The sequence below is a fragment of the Prinia subflava genome, chromosome 15, assembly GCF_021018805.1.
Source record: "Prinia subflava isolate CZ2003 ecotype Zambia chromosome 15, Cam_Psub_1.2, whole genome shotgun sequence".
Classification (NCBI taxonomy): domain Eukaryota; kingdom Metazoa; phylum Chordata; class Aves; order Passeriformes; family Cisticolidae; genus Prinia; species Prinia subflava.
In genome coordinates, this window is record NC_086261.1 from 1,459,557 (window position 1) to 1,481,590 (window position 22,034).

At 44.8% G+C, this 22,034-nt stretch overlaps 1 protein-coding gene across 2 annotated transcripts in view; it reads right to left on the reverse strand.

Moving 5' to 3' along the window:
• SMAD3 (SMAD family member 3) overlaps positions 1 to 20,255 on the reverse strand; it is a 68,910-nt gene extending 48,655 nt beyond the window's left edge. Inside the window, exon 1 of one of the 2 annotated variants that reach the window (XM_063413002.1) lies at positions 19,766 to 20,255. In XM_063413002.1, the coding sequence (XP_063269072.1) occupies positions 19,766 to 19,971 (206 nt within the window). In that variant the 5' untranslated portion in view covers positions 19,972 to 20,255. The remainder of the gene's footprint in view (positions 1 to 19,765) is intronic. The other variant, XM_063413001.1, reaches the window with a different exon arrangement.
• Positions 20,256 to 22,034: the final 1,779 nt, after the last annotated feature.

Consider the following 22,034-nt stretch of genomic DNA (forward strand, 5'->3'; position numbering starts at 1 on the left):
CTAGATCTGAGGAGTGGCTGGGAAGGAGGGCAGCTGGAGCTGGCTGCGTTTCCTCGCCCTGGAATGCGATGGCAGAGCTGCTTCTAAACCACATCGCCCCTCCTGCTGCCAACAGGAAACAGCTCGTGTGCACAGCAGAGGAGTAACAGCGAGGAAAATGGGAATGTGATCCCACAAAATAATCTGGAGACACCACGAACTGCTGCATGTGAGCACCTAAGAAATCCAGAGGTTCAGAAAACTCTGGAGCGCTTCCTTGTCCGTGTGTTACACCCTGGATGTGATTTCTGACTGAGGAACCCCAAATAGGAACAAGCCAACCCTAAAATCTGCCCAGGAAGGGAAACATTAAATGCACATCAGGTTTGCTTAGGGACAGGCTGTGACAGTCCCTCCACCCTGAGAGAAAGAACAGGCCCCACTTCAGGTCCAGTTCGGGCAAGTTGGGCACCAATTTCCATTTGTATGAGCTATTTTGAGCAGAAACAAGCCAAAAGGTATGTGAGCAATCTCCTTTCTTTTCAGCCTGCATTTAAATGTTTGGTTCCCAGGGTGCAGCTCTTGTCCAAGTATTGACTCTTGCTGAAGAAATGAAGTGGAAATTAATCACTTTGCCCATTTTAAACAGCTTCCAGCTTTTCCCAGATTCATCCAAAATAAGTGTTTGGGCAGAGCTTGAAGGTTTTCTACATTTCTTTGTGCCTGGTCAAAGCTACAGGTTGTGCTGAATGCAGAAAGTCCAAGGTGTCACTGCACATGGGGAACAAGCCTGAGCCTGGAGAGGCATCTCAGCTCCCATTATTTTTGTGGAGTCAATTCCCACTGTGAGACCATCCAGGCAGCCCGAAAATCTGGGGCTGAGCTTTCCAAACTTTCCCTGTGTGTGCAACACTACAGCTGCACAGCTTCTTTCTGTCCCAGAAAGCCTGAACAGAAACAGAAGAGCCCCGAGCTCTGCCTGCAGGGTTTGCATCACAATGAACAATGCAGCTCTGTGTTGGCCACTGTCCACACAATCACAATAAACAAACAGCTTCCAGCATTAATCACCTTTGGACAATTTACACCACAACAGTTTATAATCTCACCTACTTTAATGCCTCCCAAGTGTCAGAGTTCATTCTGCACTAGATTAAACGCAAGAATAAAGTAAATAAAAGGTTCCACAGAATGGCAAACACCTCCGAGTAGGAGCCCTTTTTATCTAATCCAACTCACAACAGTGGAACCCTGAAATAACAGGCACGGGGAGCTTCTTCTGGACCTCAGAAGCACTCAGATAAATTCTGAACAACTCATCCTTCTGCTCACAGACCTCCAAGCTTATCAGTTTACCCATCAGTCAAAAGGAACATTTCTGATTATTCCCTGGAACTGCAGCATTCCAGGCACAGGAAGTTCAAGGTACCAACCTCAGTTCAGCAGAATTTACTGCTCAGCTGGAGTTCAGCAACTCTGGACTCCACCCCAGGATCACTCTGCCATCGTGAGATGTATTTAAATAAATCTTCCAGTGCTGCTGCAGCACCTCGCAGCCCTTGCTGGGTGCCAAAGGACAGGCAGATGTCTTCTGCTGCCTTAAACCACATGGGATGAGGGAAAATTCCTTGCATCTCCTCAGAGCGTGTGCTCCTCACTGAGACTCCAAACTGCTTTGCTTTGCTAAGCACTTGTAAAGCATATTTCAAATAATTATAATCCTGAGGTCTCCTCTGACATTACCACAATGTATATTTATTAAGTTAAAAGCACGAGCTGCTCCCAAACAGTTATTTAACATTCATTGCAGCTTGTCCAAGCAAGCCCTCCTGCTCTGCAACCCTGCTCTTCCCTCAGGGCAGAAATGCTAAGTGCAGCTTGAAACAAGACACTGTTTTGTCCTGAATTTACCCATAAAAGAAATATTTGAAGGATTGGTAATATCTGTCTTTCCCACACCTCTCCTGAAACTGTAAAATCCTACTAGATCTTAAATAAAAACAAAGATAAATGAAAACAAAGATAAGTAAGAAAGATGATAGGCAATGTTAGATTTCTATTTTTCCTGAAATTTTGGGAATCACACTCAAATCCCACCTCTGACTAGAAGTGTCAGGCCATGGGGACACCCACGTTCCCACATCCCACCCCCTTCCAACATGAGGCAAATCGAGGCTTTAATTTAGACTAGATCAGCAATAAGGATGTGACTTCTGAAAGTTCTAAAAGGTTCAGAAAAGCCTTTTAAAGGAGAACAAGCTACTAGGGCACACAACTCAAAACATTAAAAAGAGCCCATAATGAGACAAAAATTACCATCACCTGATTTAACATCCTCATTTGGTGGGAGACTTCTGCAGGCAGGCACAAATTTTCTCTCCAGTGAAAAAGATAAGACCCCCACAGAATTAAGGTGCAATCTAGCTTTAAATCTTCTCCAATTTAGTTTAATTCCCTTGTTAGAGGAGAAATTTGGTTGATACAAGGTAATTTTCTAAATATAATGCTTTTAGACTTCTGTAAAGCAATCGGCTGCATACAGCTTGGTAAAAATAAACCCACAAAAACAGTTTAGGGTAAAAGGAAACATCTCAAAACAAAAGATATGAGAGTTTCTATCCATGTTTCTATTAAGACAGTGATGAGTGAGGTCTGAATCCCAGCAGGGTAAGGAGAATGTTTATTGAAGGGGAAAAAGGGAATAATGCAGGATTTCTCAGTCTGGCCAAGAAAGGTAAAATGAAGCAATGCTGTAAGATGACACTGGGCCAACTGCAACAGAAATATGGTACTTTTTTAATGTGAGGAGATTATTAGCTGTTAAAAAAAAAAGAACAACATAGTGGAAGCTCTGTCTTGGTATCTTTAAATAAAGACAGGATGCATTTCTGAAAGACACACTTGTCCAGGTTACTAATTTCAATAGAGGTCAAAACTCTACCCACAAGCTCTGATTTAAAAGTGCACCATTTACAAGCTATTAGAGTGGGTGGTCTTGTTGCCATAAAGATAAAAAGAGACTCAGAACTGCAGCAAGCTTGGAGACAGCCAGGAATGGGATTATGCCTTTTAATGGTATTCTACCACCGGGCTAAATCAGTGCTGTAACACGAAGCCACATCCTCACTCAGTCCCTCGTTTTGTTTTACATTTGCTGGCCCAAAGAGATGTGATTACTGGAAACAAGGAGTTAAACTGATTATCTGATGTTCCACTTTCTTTAAGACCCGAAGAAAAGTAGTAAGTAGATATTTAGTAAGCAGACTGCAGGCACTGCAGGCTGAAAAATCACTTTACGAGCAGTCCTGTCCAAAATGCTTTTGGAGTCCAAAGAAGCAGCAACCCTGCTGTTAAATAGATCTGCTGTGAAGAGTGAAAAATAAAACTGAAGCAATGTTAGTGCAGGGAAAGCACCTCTCAGAAACACAGGGATGTGACAACAGCTCAGGCAGCGCCACAGCCCTGCACAGGCAGCTGCAGCTCTCAGGAAGGGAATTACACGGTTAAACTCAGACATGTGATCAGTTCCATTGACTTGCAGGAGGCTCAATCTGGCAAAATTCTTCAGAACAGGCAGGGTTTTGAGCACGTGTGGATGTGCTGGGACCATTATTACTCATCCTGAGGCTGCACAGGGCAAAGGAGCTTCCTCCAGCTCTCCATGGACACAGGGGAGGCCATGGGGAGGTCTGCAGGACTGAGTTTGTGGAAATCTTCATTTTAAAAAAGCAGTCCTTAAAGTAGGGAAAGTGATAAAAAAATCCCCGAAGAACAGAGTGCAGCAAGCCCAACAAAATTTCAGTGTTCGTGTTTAGAGATAAATCTTCACCGCACACCACCCTCCCCCACAGAGAAAAGAAATACAAAAATAAACCACGAAGGGAAGGAAGGAAAAACCTCACGATTTTTAAAGTTTGTTTGAGGCCTACTGCAGCAACGGCTTCACTTGGCTTTTATCTGCTTTTGTGGTGTCCTCCAGGCCTGGACTGTAAAAGCAAAGTGCTCCACACACAAACAGCAGAGGGTTTTATAGAGCAGAGCCCTTTGTTACAGCTGGAAATTAGAGACAGGCGTTGATCCCAGAAAGGACAGCAATTGCACAGGGAACCTGGGAAGCAGAAATACCAGAGGCCCTGAGCCTTTATTACCAAGATAGCTGTAAACTCCTGCCCCAGGCACAAACCAGAGCAGGCCGTGAGAAACTTGGCTCTGGTGATGACTCTGCTTCACACACACATTGGAATAAACACTTCCAGATTTCATGTCTCGCACCACACCACCACTGCTATTCCATTATTTGCTACAAGATGACAGAAAGCAAAGTATCCTCAACAAAAGCACAGAAAACTCCACAGCTCCCCGGCAGAATCCTTAGCCTGGCTTTGCAGAGCTCCCTCCAGGGTGCAAGTCCAGGCTGTTTTTCCTCTCTGCCTTTCCAAGAGAAAAAATGAACAAGTTGAACAGCTTGTGATATTTGCATGACTGCAGTGAGAGCATCGGAACAGTCTGAACAGCCAAAGTCTAAAGAGTTTGCACGGAGTAAAAAGCAGTTTGTGACAAAGCCCTCTGAAGACCCTCACCTTGCTGGAGTTACTACAAGTATTATTATTAAATCTGTAATGACAAGCAAGCCCTGTCCTTTCCACAGTAGGCTCTTTCTACTTATTTCCAGCTCAGAGATAATCCCACTTTTATTAGGTGCTGATCTATCACTTTATGTATTGCAGAGGAAGAGCCCAAAATCCATGGAATGAGAGGTTTTAGCTGAAATAATTTCATGAGTGGCTTCAGTAAAGGCAAAAAGACAAGGAAAGTAGTGCTACATTGATTGGAGCTACATATGGACACCACCCCCCGATGGCAACAATATGTTAAAATTAGACAAGATTCTTTTGATGTAAATTAAAGGAAAAACATTTTAAGGAGTGTATTTTCAGCACACTCCAGGCACAATTCCTGTCATTGACATTTGCACGTCCACATTCTGAAATATTCTCATCTCTGACAAAACCTGATGTGCTGCAGCTGGTTCTCAGTAAATTAAAAGAATGCCATAAAGTTATAGCGTTTCACATCTGCACTGTCCAACACATCTGGATCGCAGATCATTGCTCATGGGGAGGAAGATTAGGCAATTGCCAGGTAATGTTGCCTCTTGTTCAATTAATTATCTTATCTGTTCAAGGAATGCCCGAATTGCAGGGCCAGACTCGTTAAGATGGAGCAGGATTTCATTTATTTGTTGCACAAGGGTCACTCAGCTCCTCACGTTCCACACGATGCCAAACCCCTGCTGCACCCAGGCACTTCTGCACCCACATCTGACTTTGCTGTAACACCTTGCACAGAAACGCTTTCAACACCCAGCAAAAGTGCCAGACTAAGGATAATGTAAGAGCTCAAGTTCTTCATTAAAGGACATGGCCACTAACGGGCCACTCACCTCACACAATAAACAGCATTTAGCGTTCTCTTTGAAGGGGACATCAAAAGGTATCTGAGTTTGCATTTCGGTGCTTGTCACCTCCAGCACAGTCCCCAAAAGGCCAGCTGCAGTGCCTTTTGCATGCGGTTAGGTGCCTATTCACCATGAAACACTGACAAACCCATCTGCTGCCGAAGCCACAAACTTGTATTGAACAATCCGTGGTAGCGATGGTGACAGGAAGCTGCCAGTCCCTGGCGTGGGATGTGAGAAAACAAACCCCTTCAGCACAGTCACACTCTTCAAAGACAAGCGGTTCGGCACTGAGTAACATTCCTGCCGTGGTTTGGAGGCAACGGGAGCTGCGCTCATTGAAGTGGAAACCAGAAATAAAATTATGTTACTGATGCATCATTATCATAATATGTAGAGATACGACAGTATAAAAGTACGTGGAAATCAGACAATTCAGAGCTGTCATTTCTCTTACAGTTACTTTGGCTTCCAAACAACTCAGCAGCACAGCCGGAGATTAGAGTGGTCCAAATCCACTCTGCCATTTATTGGCATACGAAGAAAATATTTGGGTTTAAAGTAAAAGATAAAAAATTATTGACAAATACAAGCAGGGGTTATTGTTATCTCAACTTGCTACACCAAGCTACATCTGCCAGCCCACTGCACACATCCACGGTGGCTTTTGGCTTCTTCAGCCTGGGAAAAACTTCATTTAAACCCCCCCAAAAGACACCCCCAGGGGCAGTTTCACCCGCGTGAGCTGCTGCACAGCACACACACTCGTGGTTACCCCTGTCACCTTCTTCAGGCCTAAAACCACTGCAGGAGATATAAATACAGACAAATTTTAATTTTAACACTTGACTGGCTCTCTCCTCCACTCTTTTGTGCCAGGAGATAACACCAGAAAGCTAAACTGGAGAAAGGTTATCCTATGGGCAAGGCTGTACACTGAATTCCCAAAGGATTGCCAGCTTCAGATTAGGCAGCACTCCTCAGTGTCCCTGACAGCCATAAAACAAACTAGATCAGCTTTTGAGAAGCACAAGACTTGTTTGTCTCCTGTTTATTTTAAAACATGTTTATTCTAAAGGGGGTAAGTACCTTGGAGTAAGTAACAATCTCACTTGCTGAAAAAAAAAATTAAATTTAAAAATATCCTACAAGCTGGCACTGCCTCCAATTCAATGTGAGGTGCATTTTTTAGCCGACAGGAATAAGTTATTGAATCACTGGTAGAAAAGTTATGAGCTGTGTTTTGAAATAATCCTTGTCTTCCAAAAATAATTCCTGGGTTATTTAATTTATAGCAATACATTACATGTGCAACTACACTGAATCAACTTTTGATAACACTCAACCCTCAAATGGGCCTACAAAAATATCCTTCAGAGCTCCAAGTGGCACAGGGACTGCAAAGCAAAATTAAGAATTAGATGTGGCAGGATCTGTAAAATCAAGAGGTGATCCTAAATCAAAAGTATGACCAAGTCTTCTGTGCTTCCCCAGTTCCTCTCTCACAGTGATGCAAATTCGGAGCTGCTCTGCACGTGCAAAAGTGATGGCCCCAAAGTCACACAGGTGAAAAATGTGGCTCACTGAAGTAATAACAAAAATCACCCCTCACTCAGGCTTCTAACCTGTGCCTGGGTTGTTTTACACATTCCCACTGAGTAACGCCCTTTGCTTTCAAAACAAAGAACATTTTTGTTCCCTTCCTTGCCCTCCCAATAACCATCTTTCTTTGTTGTTTAAGGTTCTCAGCCACAGCTCAAGGGAGAAAAATAATATTTAAACAAAGAAACCCCATCCCAACCCCTAAACAAATAAACAAAGAAAAGCACACACAGGAGAACACAAGTCACAAAGGCACAAATGAGCCAAGAGCCTCTGGGCAGCTGCAGCCCAGGGCCCTTCCCAGGAGGGGGGAGGAATGTCACATCCACACCCACCAGGGTACTCCTGAAAATTCCCTCTCCCTGCTTTAATGCCCTTAAAACAACTCTGATCAGCATTAGAGCTGACTGGAAAACCATTATGCCATTATTTTATTTATTTATGTGGGCATATGTCACTAAACAAGTGTTTTGTTCCAATGGTAATAGACCATTAACATTTTTTAATGAAGTTACAATACTTTTTTTTTCTCCATAGAATGACTAATTAAATACCATGTTCCACTTGAAGCTAATTCTATAGGATATGATTTTTTACATATGTATTTAAAAAACTAAATAGACACATATAAAAGAAATATAAAATTGTCCTACAACTTTTAATGGCCTCTCTCCAGTCCTAAACTTCCTGTTCTTCTCTTTTTACTAAAGAGATTGTCAAATGTGCATGATCAATGGCTTCAAGCACAAACAGATCTTTCATTGACTATCAGATAAATTGGAAACACACAGACTTTGAACACAAACTCAAAAGGCAAATTACTAACAGTGCTCATTAGCTCTACCTCCCACCTTTCCTCTTTCTTCTGGAATAGCTGGTCTGGCAGTAGAGCAGAAACTCTGAAATGCCATCCTAAAAATAGAAAGCAAGAAAAGAGGAAAAAGAAAAGAGAGGGGGGAACAGGAACTGAGAGAATACAGAGTGAGAAGCTCTGTAATATAAAACTGTCTCCAGCTTCAAAGTCATCAGCCAATCATAATCCAATAAATGCTTTTCTTTCTTTCTAAAATCAGAACCCTCCAATGGCTATTTTTATTCCTGTTTAGGAGCAGCTCCCCCAACAGAGCCTTCAAAGCAGCAGAGCCTGGCAGGCAAGGCAGGGACTCACAGGACCCCACTTCAGGCCAGGGTTTCCTTCACGGGCTCCATGGGTTCATTTGTGTCTGCACCAACTTTGTTTTACACCACAAACCCCATCAGAGAACTAATGGGAAGTAAAGGGAGGGAACAGAGGGGATGTTTACATGGAAATATTCTTTCAACCCTATTTAAGGGTGCTCCCTTCATGAATTCCTATCCATCCAAATGGCTACTCTGTTCTTCCAATATCCTAATACAAATATTTTCCACATGCAGCCACCAGGAACTGCAATATGGGTAGGTTTGAATTAAAGCTGGTTCTTGGGTCACTCAGACACTCCAAAAAGAATTGCTGGGACCCTCAATGTACTGAAAAAATCACAGCAGAATGGCTCCATGCTCATCCCATGTCTGGAAAATATGGACAGAAAATGAAATAGCATCTCTTGAGGTGTGTCCTCAGCATTTTGTCACTTCTCTTGTGTGGAGAAGCTGTGAATACCCCACCAGTGGAAGCGTTTCAAGGGAGGTTGGAGTGTGATTTGAGTAAACTCAGTAAAAGATGTCCCTGGACACCGAGGGAGCTGGGGAAGATCAACTTGGAAAGCCCCTTTCAATCCACATAATTCCAAAATGCTCGAGACCTTTTCCTCTATTTAACTGAAAGTGAGTTTTCTGAATATGAAATCCCCATGCCACAAATCACTGGTGTAACACAGAGAGAGCAGCTTTTGAACCAATTCCTGTTTTCCATCCAGAGCACAGGAAGATGCCACTTCAGCCCTGGATATGGAAACTGCAGCAGCCTTGGGATGTCTGCACCAAAATGCCCTTTGGCCCCGTTAGCCTCAGGTAAACCAACCCCATTCCCAGGACTTCAACCTCCCCATCAGCAAAAGAGGGTAAGAACCCTTCTGCTATAAAGGATTTAAGATCAGAACGCTGATCTAAAATGAGAGGCCACAAATGCTCCTCCTTCAAAAGCACATAATGAAAAGGTCTTTAAGAGGACTCAATGAATATTGTATAGTAAAGATTTATTATTATTATTTTTAAATGGGAGTAGCTGCCAGCATTGGAGCTTAATTGTTCTCCTTCAAGGAAAGTAACAGTGTAAAACACACAGGGAAAAAATCCAGAGGCTGTTTTGCTCTCAGCTGATCTACCTAACCCTGATCTCACATGTTATTTCTCCATGCTTAATTTTAGTGAGGAGATACATTAAACACTCTGTTTCCCACAGCAAGGCTTCAGATTCATCTTGCTTCACTAGCTTTGAAAAGAGCATTTATTTCAAACTTGTAAATGATTTAAAAGAGAACGTTTAATTAATAATGTTGTTTCCAGCCAGATGGCCAGCTATTAGTTTTCAGTCATCTCTTTCAGAACAATTCCCCACAAGTCTTCAGATGCAAAGGAGCTTCGAAGCAAATAGATGTGAATGCTCAACACTCAGAGGCTGCCAAAATATTCAGTAAAAAGACACAGCTATAGCTATAGAAATTACATTTTTCCAAGTAATTTTGCTGCAGGTCATAGTGGTAAAAGTCCACCAGCAACAGACACACATTTCTTTCATTTACCATCCTGTATTTGGATGGCATTAAATTCACACATGGCTATAGAATATTACTTAACTGAAAACATGAGGCTACATGTATAGAGTTTCCCCTGGACCTGTGCTAACAGACCTCAGACTGGAGCTCAGGAGCAGAACTCTGTGGTGTGATGTCTATCAACCAGTCAAAACATTCCGTGTGTACAGGAGGCACTGCTACAGAGATGAATAGATAAATATTAGGCAAACCCAGCCAAGGTTTACCACTAAACATCTGTGGAATTCTAATATTCTCACTGACGTAGCACCTACATATTTTCAAAGAGAGTTTCCAACAAAAAATAAAATTGCTTTCTTAGTACAAATGAGATGCTGGGCAGCAGCAGAAAGCTTTTTAAAGCAGCAAGGTAATGAGGCTTGCAACAGGTTTTTAAAATCCTGGGATTTTAAGAGCTTTCCCAACTGTAATTAAATTCCCCAACAGGCAAGGAGGTACTTGCATTTGGGAGGTACTTAAGGTACAAGCAGGGTGCAATGTTTTGCTCACAGTTACACCATGGTATGGAACAAACCCTGATATTTTCAAATCTTCCCTAACCACAATATGCATTCATTATGCAGCAATTTAAACCCCATCTTTATTCTGTTATGATTGGGAAAAACAAAGATGCAACTGCAGTTCTATACCTGAACTTTCAGCCTGTAGTTCTCCCAAACAAGCAAAATCAGGCTTTGGGAAAAGCTTCAGTGATCAGCTGTCTACCTGCACGAGTTATTTATGGCATCTAATTCAGAGCAAAGCTCAACTCAGTTTGCAGAGAGCCAGCAGACTTTTACTGGCCACAGAAACCAGCTAGAAAGTTCTATCAGCTCCAATAAGGGGACAGTGATTATCTGCTCTTTAAAATTTGCCATTTTGCTGGGTAAAGCTTCATTCTACCACAGTGGTTTCACATCTTCTGGTTTGCACTTTCTACCATTTTTGTGCAAAAACTGGCTATTAAAAAAAGAAAAAAAAAAGATAATTTTGAACAGAAAACAACGTTGTGAAACAGAACAGTAGGACATATCTCACTGCTGGTGGGGTTTATAGTGTGTAAGCCAGGTAAATTCAGGCCCCAGAAGCAGATATGGAGAAAGATCAGCCAAGTCACCTCTAAGCCTGCCCATTCCAAACCTGTAAAACTCTCACGTGGTCATTAATCCAGCATCTCCAGTGCCCACTGGAGTTTAGCTTGAAGGTTCCAGGCCAACATCAATAACTGCTGCAGACTTTTTATCCCACAGGCTGCTGGTTGTTGGGAAAGCAGGGACACATGCCGTCAGCAGACCTTGTGCTCTCCTGAGTTCAAGGCCTGTAATTGTGGGGGGCTTTATCTAGAAAACATTTCTGCTTCCTGAGCTTGTGTAGCTGTGGGGCAGGGGAGGGGCACATTGGAATAAGGGCTTTACCACTGGTTTGAAAGCTGGTTAAAATGGTTAAAAAAGGGAAAAAAACAAACACAGAACAGCCCAGTGGTGCCTTCTGCCCAGGCACAGGATCACCCACTCCAGAGGTACCTCAGCTACAAATGTGGAGGGTCCCTGCCCCGCCCCAGCAGGGCCCATCAGCAAACCCTCACTGGAATATGAGTGAACTCCTCTGAAAATTAATTGTTTTGCAGAGAAGTATCATTTTCATCAAACTTGCAGCTAAAAGCCCTGCCTGGCTTCCTGCCAGATTTCCAGCCCAGGCCTGACAAGTCCAGTCTTCCTGGGGCTGGAGCCTCCCGGTCTCACAGGCTCTGCTGGGCAGGCTTCAAATCCTGCAAAGAACCCACAGAAGCCACCAAATCCCTGAATTTGAAAGAGAAAAATGGACAATATTCAACCTACAAACACCTCTCCCCTGTCTTCAGTTCACTGCTTCCCTGTGCTGGCCTGACTCTCCCTTCACTTGCCTGTAAGTAAATTTACTGAAATCCAGGTAACTACACAAACACAGAAAGGGTGGGAAAAGCCTCCAGCTGCTTATGAGCCTTTCGTTTAGACTGAGTGCTTTTTAAACACTGAGAGAATTTTTCAGATACTGGCTCTGCATCTTGAGTCCAGGGGAACAACAATTTGTTCAACAAATAATAAAGACCTTTCTGTAGAGTTCCATATGTATGGAAACCATAGACTTCATATCCCTATGAAAATACCTCACATCTGATCTTCCTCAGAATAACAAAATTAAACATTCTTGTAGTTGGGTCTTTGTCTTCCCACATGGCAACACTAAAATTCCAGTTAATGGAGGGAGAGGAAATTCAGGGAAAAAATAATTCTCCAGCTGTTAAGTAGATAAAGCAACAACAGTCACACATTCAACACAGAAAGAGAGGCATTCTTACATGCCACAGATATCTTCCTCTCACCCCAATATTTTTGTGAATCTTAACTGTTCTACATGTCCAAAGAGTAGGTAAATTTCTCTTTTCATGTTCAAGCAACTAAAACAGGAAGGAGAAAGTTTCTCCTCTTTTGTCGTGAAAAAGGAGAGTCAGTGTCAGCATCCATCATTCAACCACTGCTGGCTGCAGCTTCACCACAAAGGAGGAAATTTCTGTTTTGACTTCCTTTTTTAAAAAAGATTGAGTTCTGGTTAATGAACGTCACCATTTCAGAGAGAAACTCCGACCTTTCCTGTGACGCAATTTGTAAGGAAAATTCACTGAAATTCTCAACTGCAAATTATAAAGTGAGCTAAGGAGGGTTTGCCCAATATTTTCCCCCTGAGAGCCCTGGAGAAAGCAAGAATCCCAGCGAGAGATCAATCTCCTGACACATCATCCACTGCAACCCTTCTCTCCAGGATTCACACCCCTCATTTTCCACGAGCTGATCCATAATCCTGCGGGGCTGGAAAAGCAGAGGGTCCCATCCTGGGGTCAGGCACCAGCCCACCTGTGCAGGTGCTCCAGGACAATTTGGGCACACACAGAGCACAGCGGCACCACCTCAAACGTGTCCCCTCCTTGCCCTCATAACCCAGGGCTGAACAGCAAGTGAGCCGTGAAGGTATTTCTTGTGATGTACAGAATTTATCAGGATCACCTTTTCACCTTTCCTACACTCACACAGGTTACATTTCTCCCAGGTAGGTTTTACTGGAGTTTTAAGCACGTTCTTTCATGAGGCCCACCAGTGAGAGATACAATCCATGTTTTCCACAGCAGCAGCAGCTGCTACTGTCAAAAGTCTCTGCAGCACACACCAAAACCTCCCTTGCTGCTGAAGGAACTAATCTGGGTATCTGGAACAGTGGAGCTTCGACATCTTAGGTTTCCTTAGCTAACAAAGATTTCCTGCTGGAGCTCAGACGGTCCCGGGGTGACCCTTTAAAAAGCAGGGTGTTATTTCTTACCTGGCTGGGCTCTTATGAACACAAGTGTTACGCTTGGTTTTATTTGGTTGGGTTTTTAATGGAGCTGCTATTACTACGCAGGAATAGTTTATTCTCACTCACATTTGTGTTCTCTAGGGAGCTGAGTCTTTAAGACAGACAAAAAAGAGCTCTGGTTTGTATTGTTACTACAGAGCCACAGTACCTGAAGTAATCAAACCTCCCTAAGGGCAAGTCCCACCACTCTGAGGCAAAGAGATGCCAGCAAATGAGGATCGGGTCTGAAAGGCTTCAGAACACCTTTAAAAGCAGAATTACTACAACAATCCACACATTACTCCCTCCTCAGCTACACCAAGTCGTGCTGCGGTGCCAAGAGCCCAATTAGCACCAATTCCAAAAGGAATTAGCAAACATCTGCTGGCCCTGGTGGGGTCACCCCGTGGAACTGCAGGGCCTGGACAAATCCTCCGCCCTGGCTTCGCTCCTGTCCCTGCCCTCTGCCCATCAGCACAGGCAGCTCGGCACTGGAAAAGAGCTTTTACAAACACATCAAGGCACACAAGGACAAAAGTTAATTAGGACTATTCATAAGCCTGGCTGGAGGAGTGCTGCATCCCATCCCTGAAAATTTAATTGCACTCAGCAGAGGAAAGCTAAAACATAGTCATATGGAAAAAATAACCCAAACAACAGAAAGAGATAATTTGGGAATAAAAACTGATTTCAATTTAATTCAAGCACTTGTTGGCCCTATTCATTTCATCAAGTAGTTCATGCAGGATAATGGCATTGCTGTGCATCTAACAGCATTAGAAGTTCCTAATAAATTAACAAGTGAAAATTAATGGCTGCTCAGTCCATTAAATCTTGTTAATTTTATTTTTGTTGTAATAATATAGCAATCACAAGTTTACATTATTAAACCAATATTTATTAGAAGAACTCGTTTTAATTGGATCCCTGATGTGATAGTCCTGTACAGTGTGTATTTCTTTATTTCATTATTTTTTTGCATTTATTTCTCATTATATTTAAATGACTGCAATATTCAGGGTCTTTTCCTAATACTATGAAAGTTAAGCAACCATTTAAAACATTTTATTTCACACAGATTCAACACTTACTACACAATATAATGAGAACATCATGAGTCCCTTCAGAAGCTATTTTAACTCTTAGATTCTTGAGAAAGGGCAAAAGATGAAAGGCAGAGATATGAACAAGTGAAAGCATCTTAACAAATGGTAAAATCCAATTTTTCCTCTTAGCCCCTCAGTGTCCTGCATAAACATTCTGGTTGTTCCTCAAGACAGAAGGAGTTTTATCACTGGTTTCAAGCAAAGTGTGAGCTGGCCTGCAGAACTCAGGTAAAAAAAAAAATAATAATAAATATATATATATATTGGCAAAAGGGTTTGCATTGTAGTGATGGCATGAGAAATTACAAAACTGAGGAGACACCTTAATAAAGGGCTGCTGTGCTGTTCCAGCAGCAATCTTTTGAGGGGAGGGACCATAATTCCTCCCAGCTCCCTCCTCTCCCAGCTCCTTGTCTCTGCCACAATAACTGAGTGTGTATTTGCTCCCTAAGTGGTTGTACCAACATTATTGCTCCAGCCTGACAGCAGTGCTTTGTTTTTGGGAATGGCATCGTGTGCAATACAACAACTCCACACACATTACCCAGGCTGATGTAAGAGCAGGAACAAGAGCAAGGGGGGCAGAAAAGTTGGAGGGGCTGCAGGGAGTAGAAACCTGTGCCCAGAGAGGGAGGTTTGACCTGCGGGGAGATGAGAAAGGCACTGAGGGACAGGCAGGACTGCAGAAAGTCATGGAATCCCACAGAAAAAGCTGAGCTGGAAGGGACCCACAAGGATCACTGAGTCCAACCCCTGGCCCTGCACAGGGTCACACCCTGAGCCCAAGAGTGTTGTCCAAACACCCCTGGGGCTCTGTCAGGCCCAGGCTCATGTGCACTCATTGTATCTTCACCTTCAGACTGACCTGCAAGGTCCCCAGGGGCCACAAGAGCCAGGCTTGGAGCAGCCTCGGTGCCACGGCTGACGAGGGCACCGCAGCAGCACAAAGGTTGGGCAGGGCAGTAAAACCTGCCCATAAAGCTGGGGCAGGACAGAGGTCACTGGCACGGCTCTGCAGCAGGAAAATCCCCGGCAGGACGGAGCAGAGCAGGGTGATGGCAGCCAGAGGGGTTTGCACACAGGGACTGGCTGTACCCACCCTGCACACCGGGGCTGTGCCCTGCAGGCACTCCAGACAAGGCCGTGAATTATTAAAGCTCCTCACACTCAGGGACAGAACGCTGCAAACAAGGTCGTTTGAAGATGGCATTGAAGGATAAATTTGCACATGGACACACAGAACTGTGACTGGTCCTTTGCTTGTCACTGCAATCACATGGGCTGCAGCCCCAGAAGAGGAGCATGGAATCAGAATATCCTGAGCTGGAATGGACCCACAAGGAGCAAGTCCAAAGATCCCAAAATCACACCAGGATGTGAAACCACCACATCCCTCAGGGTCCTGCAGCCTCTGCTACTTAACATCCTCACGTTTTCCTATTTTCCTGGTATCACCTCAAACCTAAGAACACAACCAAACCCTGTAAATATTGTGTGGTCAACTCCCAACACACCAGAGGCTGTGCTCACAGCCAAGATCTTCCTGAAATACTTATGCTCCTTTATTATCCTTATGCATTATGTTCCTTGTGCATTATCCCTGGTTTTCCTCACCAAAATGTAAATCATTTAAGGAACACCTTGTTCAGTGGCTTTTAAGAAGCAAATTTGCAGTGTTTCCATTTCAATTGGTACATTCACTCCTTATCAGATGAGTTCCAAAAGAAATAACACCCACCTCTCTTCAAAACTGTTTTCTAAATTAAAAAAAAAAAAAAAAAAGCACCACTTAAAAGAAGGTGTTCCTTACACACAGGAATCCAGGCTCCCCTAAAACCACTGGTGATACCAAAACAAATAAATACAGTAATGAGTTCAAAAGAAAAATGTACATATGAAAATATATTACAAAATGTTAAGTGATTTATGTCTTTGTATGTGTAACACCATTAAAGTTCTTGAAACAAAGCATTTACTATCTCATACAGCAAGACTATAGGTACTGCACAGCTTTTAAAATTACTGAGTGCCCGTCACATGGGCTGGTTTCTGCAGATCAGACCCTAAAAATGTTGAGTTACACACTCATCACACTTCATTTCCAGGGCAAATGCTGCTGGTTTCTCAGGTGCACAGAACAGCCCCTCTTCTGCTCAGAACAGTGTTAGAAACTCAGGTTTTTGCAGGTTTGTAAGAATGTCAGATGTAGATGCCATTTTTACCACATTTTTGGGTCTCCGGAGAGAATAGAGCCACCAAAAATTCAAAAATTCTGCGAGCACCTGGAGCAGATCTTTGCCTGCTCACAGAGCAAAGCAGAGAAGCCACAAACACCCAGCTGGCTGTGCTGGGTAGGTGTTAATGGCACACTTGTCCTCAGATTGGTCTGAAAAGTGATAAAAATGCTCATCCTAAAGCTGGGCTTTCCAGATAAGTGACAAAGGATGCATTTTAATGGGCACAAGAATGTGTGTTCTCAACTTTAGCACCCCATACAGCATGAAAACAACCCAGGGAGACCGAGCACTCACTAGGTCAGCTCTGACACCAAAGGCCACCAGCTCAGGGCACAGAGGTTTAAAGAAAGGTCCTGCTGGGGCAGGATGGGCTTTGGCAGCTGTGCCAGAGGAGGGAAGCAAGATCCTCTAAAGGAGGGAAGCAAGATCCTCTAAAGGAGCCGTCCTGTGCAGCACCAGCACCACGAGAAACCATGGGATGGTCTGAGACCAGGGTTTTTCAGGTGGAAATGACTGCCTCCTGTTGTAAAAACAAGCACGAAAAATACTATTTGCCAGGAGAGTCACGCTGTAATCCTTGAAGGCCTCTCCAGCCTTTTGCTGTCTGCCACAGGTTCTCCCAACACAGAAAACCTGGCGTGTCTGTCACACCACCTCAGGAAGGGAACGCTTGGAGATGTAATACATGCTGGGCCAATATACAAGCAAATAAACAAATCCCTCTTCACTAATCTGTCAGGAGATGGCACGCAGTACATTTGTCCAGATCCCAGCAGATAAACATGACAGCAGGAATACATTTGTTATTCTAACTCCTTAGCCCTACAACAAAACAAATGTTTTTTTCCTGTCCCTTCTTCAAACAACCCCACCTGATCAGTGCAGGAATTTGCTGCGTGGCCATCATTCCCACAAGCGATGTTTCTGCAAAGCTCGAGCCCTTTTCCACGTGAAACTTGCTCCGTCTCATGGATACAATAGCTAATTTTGGACTTACTCTGCTCCTGCTGGGCCAGAGTCATCACTGGCATGGCTCCACTGTAATTCAGTCTACTGATGCATTACAGACAATGCACAACATGAGCTAATCCTTAATGATGCTTTTCCCCCTTCCCCCCTCCCCAACATATTATTTGAGTAAATAGTAAAATGACATACGTAAAAATTATTAAATGAAAAAAGAAAAAAAAAACACAACAGGAAACTAAAACCACGTTAAAATCGTCTTGCAAACACTAATTTCAGATGACACAGTAATCAGATTCACAGATACATTAGGACAAGCAGTGCAGCCCAGAGGAGAAGGCACAGCTCTTAAAGTCACAAGGCCTGGTGAGAGCTGCAGCTCAGAGAGATTGTTCCATGTTCCCACACCATTCCCCCACCCCGACACACACAAATTAACACCTCAGCACAGAAAACATAACCGTGCTCATTTCGAAATAATAATAAAAGCACATATGAAGCTGTGGTTAAAAACTAGTGCCACGGTATAAGGCATTACAGCAGCCACCAGAACAGGCTGATGCCTCCCCCATAGCGAGCTTTGAGATCTGCAGCATCCAGGCTCAGTGTCATAAATTAACATCAAAGATTTTAATTTCTGCACAGATTTTCTTTAACAGAGGAGGAACAGACGTTCAGTAGGAACAGCCAGGACAATCTCTGAAGGTGAGAATATTCATGAGTTGTGGTATCTGTTTGTGTTGTTCTTTATTTTGAAACTTTTTTTTTTAAATAAAGCATTGTGTTTGGCCCAACTCTTTTCTTCCCTTAAATCTTAAAAAATATCAAATCGTTCCTTATCTAAACCACCTTGTTAGGAGTCACAGAAGTTCCACGGGACTTCATGCTCCGCTCCCTAACGGGTCAGCATCAGCTAGACACAATACCCAGGTCACAGCAGCAGGGCTGCTCCAGCAATTTTCTTCTTTTGAAATGGTAAATATTTCAGGGAAGTGTTTTAAACAGGGAATTATCTAGGTGGAAAGCGCACTGCTTATCAAGAATTTTAAAAATATCGGTTTTAAGGCATTTGTATTGTGTGGTGGCTCTACAGGTTTTGATTTCTGCTTCAAGTAGAAGCTGGAGCAACTCTAACAAAGGCTGAGAGCTCTCATTTGCATTACTGGCCAAAATCTTAGCCACAGTCGTTCAGCACCAAAAAAAAGATAAGGAGGCTTTATTTTTCCTTTTTAAAAAACCCACTGCAGTTGTTGGAAGAAAATTTTAGGAGCTCCAAACATCCACATTTCTAAGCTACTTGCTTCACTTTTTCATGCAACAGATGCTGCTTTGTATCAGCTCCTGCATATTAAATCATTCTGACAACCAAGAAAGCATACATTTGTTTGTGCCAGAGAGAAGCATGAATACACACACACACATAGACATCTTCTCACGCAGAAGCACACAATTATGCAGCATTCAAATATTTGGGATGAACTTTGGCCTTTGCTTTAAAAAAAAAATTTTAAAAAAAGTACTCTCAAACAACAATCAGGAACAGACCCAGCAGTCATCTGGCTGAGCTAACAGAAATCAACAATCTGCAGCAATAAAACACCACTTGTGGGCAGCCATTTGGAAGTTACTTGGAAAATTATTCTTAGATGGGATAGTTTTATACACGTCGTTAATGATTTATGCTAGCCCTATGGATCGAGCTCGGAATGGAGACTAAAAATAAAACCTATGTTCATTCAAAAAATGGAGGAAAAAATCGGTTATAATCACCCCTACACGTGTGGGGGGTTTTTTGCACTCCAAACAACCTCCTTCAGCTCTGCCATTTGTATTCCCGATTTAAAAAGAAATTCGAAAACATCAGTAGAGCAGGGCTCTAAGTCACCCCTTCAGAGGAGTGATATGGAAGAAGCCAAACAACCCAAACAAAACCGTTTTCCTGACCCTTTACTCGCAAGAAAATCTTAATGCAGCAGCACTTGAGAACACGCTGAAAACTTCTGACAATGAGAGCAACCCTGAGTGGAACTGATCCGCAGCGCTTCCAACTTTTTTTTTTTCTTTTTTATACTCTCGGCTAGAGGCATATTTTCTCCACTACGTTTTCTCCCTCGTTACTAGAGAGTAATTCTGTAGCCACTGACGGGGTTATGGTTAACGAGGTGAGGAGCAGGCGGAGAGGACCAGCACCGCACCGAGTGCGGCAGGGCCGGGGCGCCGAGCGAGCGCTGTCCCGGCCGTGCCCGAGCTCGGGGCTCCCCCGGGTCCCCCGCACCCCGCAGGGCCCCGGCAGCCGCGCCCTCCGCGCCCCGGTACCTGGGGATGGTGATGCACTTGGTGTTGATGTTCTGCGTGGTGATCGCCTTCTCCAGCTCGTCCAGCTGCCCCGTCTTCTTCAGCTTCTTCACCAGGCTCTTCACCGCCTTCTCGCACCATTTCTCCTCCTGCCCGTTCTGCTCGCCTTTCTTCCAGCCCAGGAGCCGCTTGACGATGGGAGGAGTGAAGGGCAGGATGGAGGACATGCTGGCTGTGCCGGCAGCGCCCGCCGCCGGCTCCGAGCTGTGCCCGCCGCCCCCCGCGCTCGCCCCGCCGCCGCCGCCTCACACCGCGCGGCCCTGCCCGGCCCGGCCCGGCCGCTCCCCGCCCCGCCGCTGCCTCAGCGCCGCGGGCCCGCGGCTCCAAACTTTGCCCGGAGTTCGCCGCCTCTCCCCGGCGGCGGCGGCGGCGGCAGCTCCCTCCTCCTCCCCCTCCTGCCCCGCTCTGTGTGCGCGGAGAGGCGCCCACTCCAGCTCATTCCCAGTCTGTCTCTCATGCAAATTGCCTGCTGGCCGCCCCGGCCCGGCTTCCACCCCCTCCTTCCCTCCCAAACACGCCGCCGAGGGAGGGAGGGAGGGAGGATGGAAGGAGGGCGGGGAGGCGGCCGGCCCGCCGGGAACTCCGCGCCTCCCTCGCCGCCCGCGGAGGCCCCGCGCCCTGAGGGGGATCGCGCTCCGCGGGGCCCACAGGGACGGGAGAAGAGCCCGGGAGCGGGGCAAGGAGAGGTGCCCGGACAAACCCCGCCGAGGGGAGGCGGGAAAATAAACACAAGTGTAAAACTCCCCCGCTGTAAAGCCCCACAAGTGTAAAGCCCGCTCGGTGAGAGAAGGGGACAGGAGGGTCCACGGCCTGGCTGCGGGCCCTGCCACGGGCATTTCGTCCATGGAAAGGTTCCCACACAGACACCTGAGCACAGCTCGGCCAGCCGTGCTCAGACAATCAGCCTCTTTTGGTTCCAGCCCCTTTAATTTACTATTCCATTCCCTCATCTTTCCACCTCGAGCAACAGGTACCCGAATAATTTTTGCTCTGTATCAGACAAAAACGACACCCTGGAGGTGTTTACTGCCTGAGCTGGTCAGAAATTCTCAGACGGAATATTTTTGTCAGAGGACGGCAGTTTGTTCACATCTAGGTGTTTTGTAGAGATGCTTCGGTTTGGGCTGACTCAGGGTGGCATCCAGGTACATTTCCAGTTTCTAACTTTCCATCACTGGGCAGACTGGGCTGTCACACTCCCCAGTCTCAAGCATGCTGAAAGGCAGCCCAGGTCCTCAAAAAACATATAATTACAAACTTCAGCTCCTCAAAGCAGCAGTTCTCTGTTAAACTACTCCAAAATGGTGCTGAGCAAGGAGGCTCAGAGGCACCTGCAGAGTCCCCAGGTGCCTCCAGCCAGGCTGGTTCCTTTTCTCAGCTCCAGCTCTTCTCCTCTCCCTGCAACAGCTGCCCAGGAGCAACAGCGTGAAAGTTTTGTGGGACCTGGCTCCCGAATTCTGAGTTTTCAAGCTGAGATTTGCTTCCCGGTTTTCTCCATCCTATCAGAAGGGACCACGGCAAGCCCAAATTCGGGAAGCCTGCGGGGCTGCTCGGCAGCTCCAGACACGCGGGTTCTTGCCAACCCACATTCTCATATTCCAGGATCCGGAGTTACCCAGTGGGGACACTCCTCGAAAGCCGGCATCCCAAAGCTCCCCGTGCCTGTGGATTTGGAGCAGCAGCCATCCAGATTGCCTCGTGGCAACTCGGGAACCGATGGGATCAGACAGCATCTGAGGCTCTGAGGCAACTGCCTTGGCTTCCACAGGCATTTCAAACTCAGGCTTTTATTCCAAATTGACAGTACCAATTTTTGGAATATTAATATTGGATGCAAATTAAATACGCCCTTCTCTCTTTTTTTTTTTTTTTTTTTTTTCCTTCAGCATTCTCATATTATTCCCCAACAAGCATTCCCTGAGAGTCTTGAATTTTGGAGGCTCACCACTAAAATTTTGGACTGTTGCCCTGACCCACTTTTTGGCTGCTTCGGTTGAGATGCCTGAAGTACAAAGAGGTGGAACCCCTGTAGATGATCCCAACATCGTTTTAGGAAATATCTCAAAAAAAGCAGGATGCCTCAACTACTGAGTTGCTAGTGCTGTTGACTTGCTGTCTATTTGTGTTTGTCTGAAAAGGCCAAGTTTCTGATAATTTGTGTTTATTTAAGGATCTGAACTCTTATTTAAAAGTTGTTGTTCACAGCTTTAGAAAATGGCTTGAATATGTG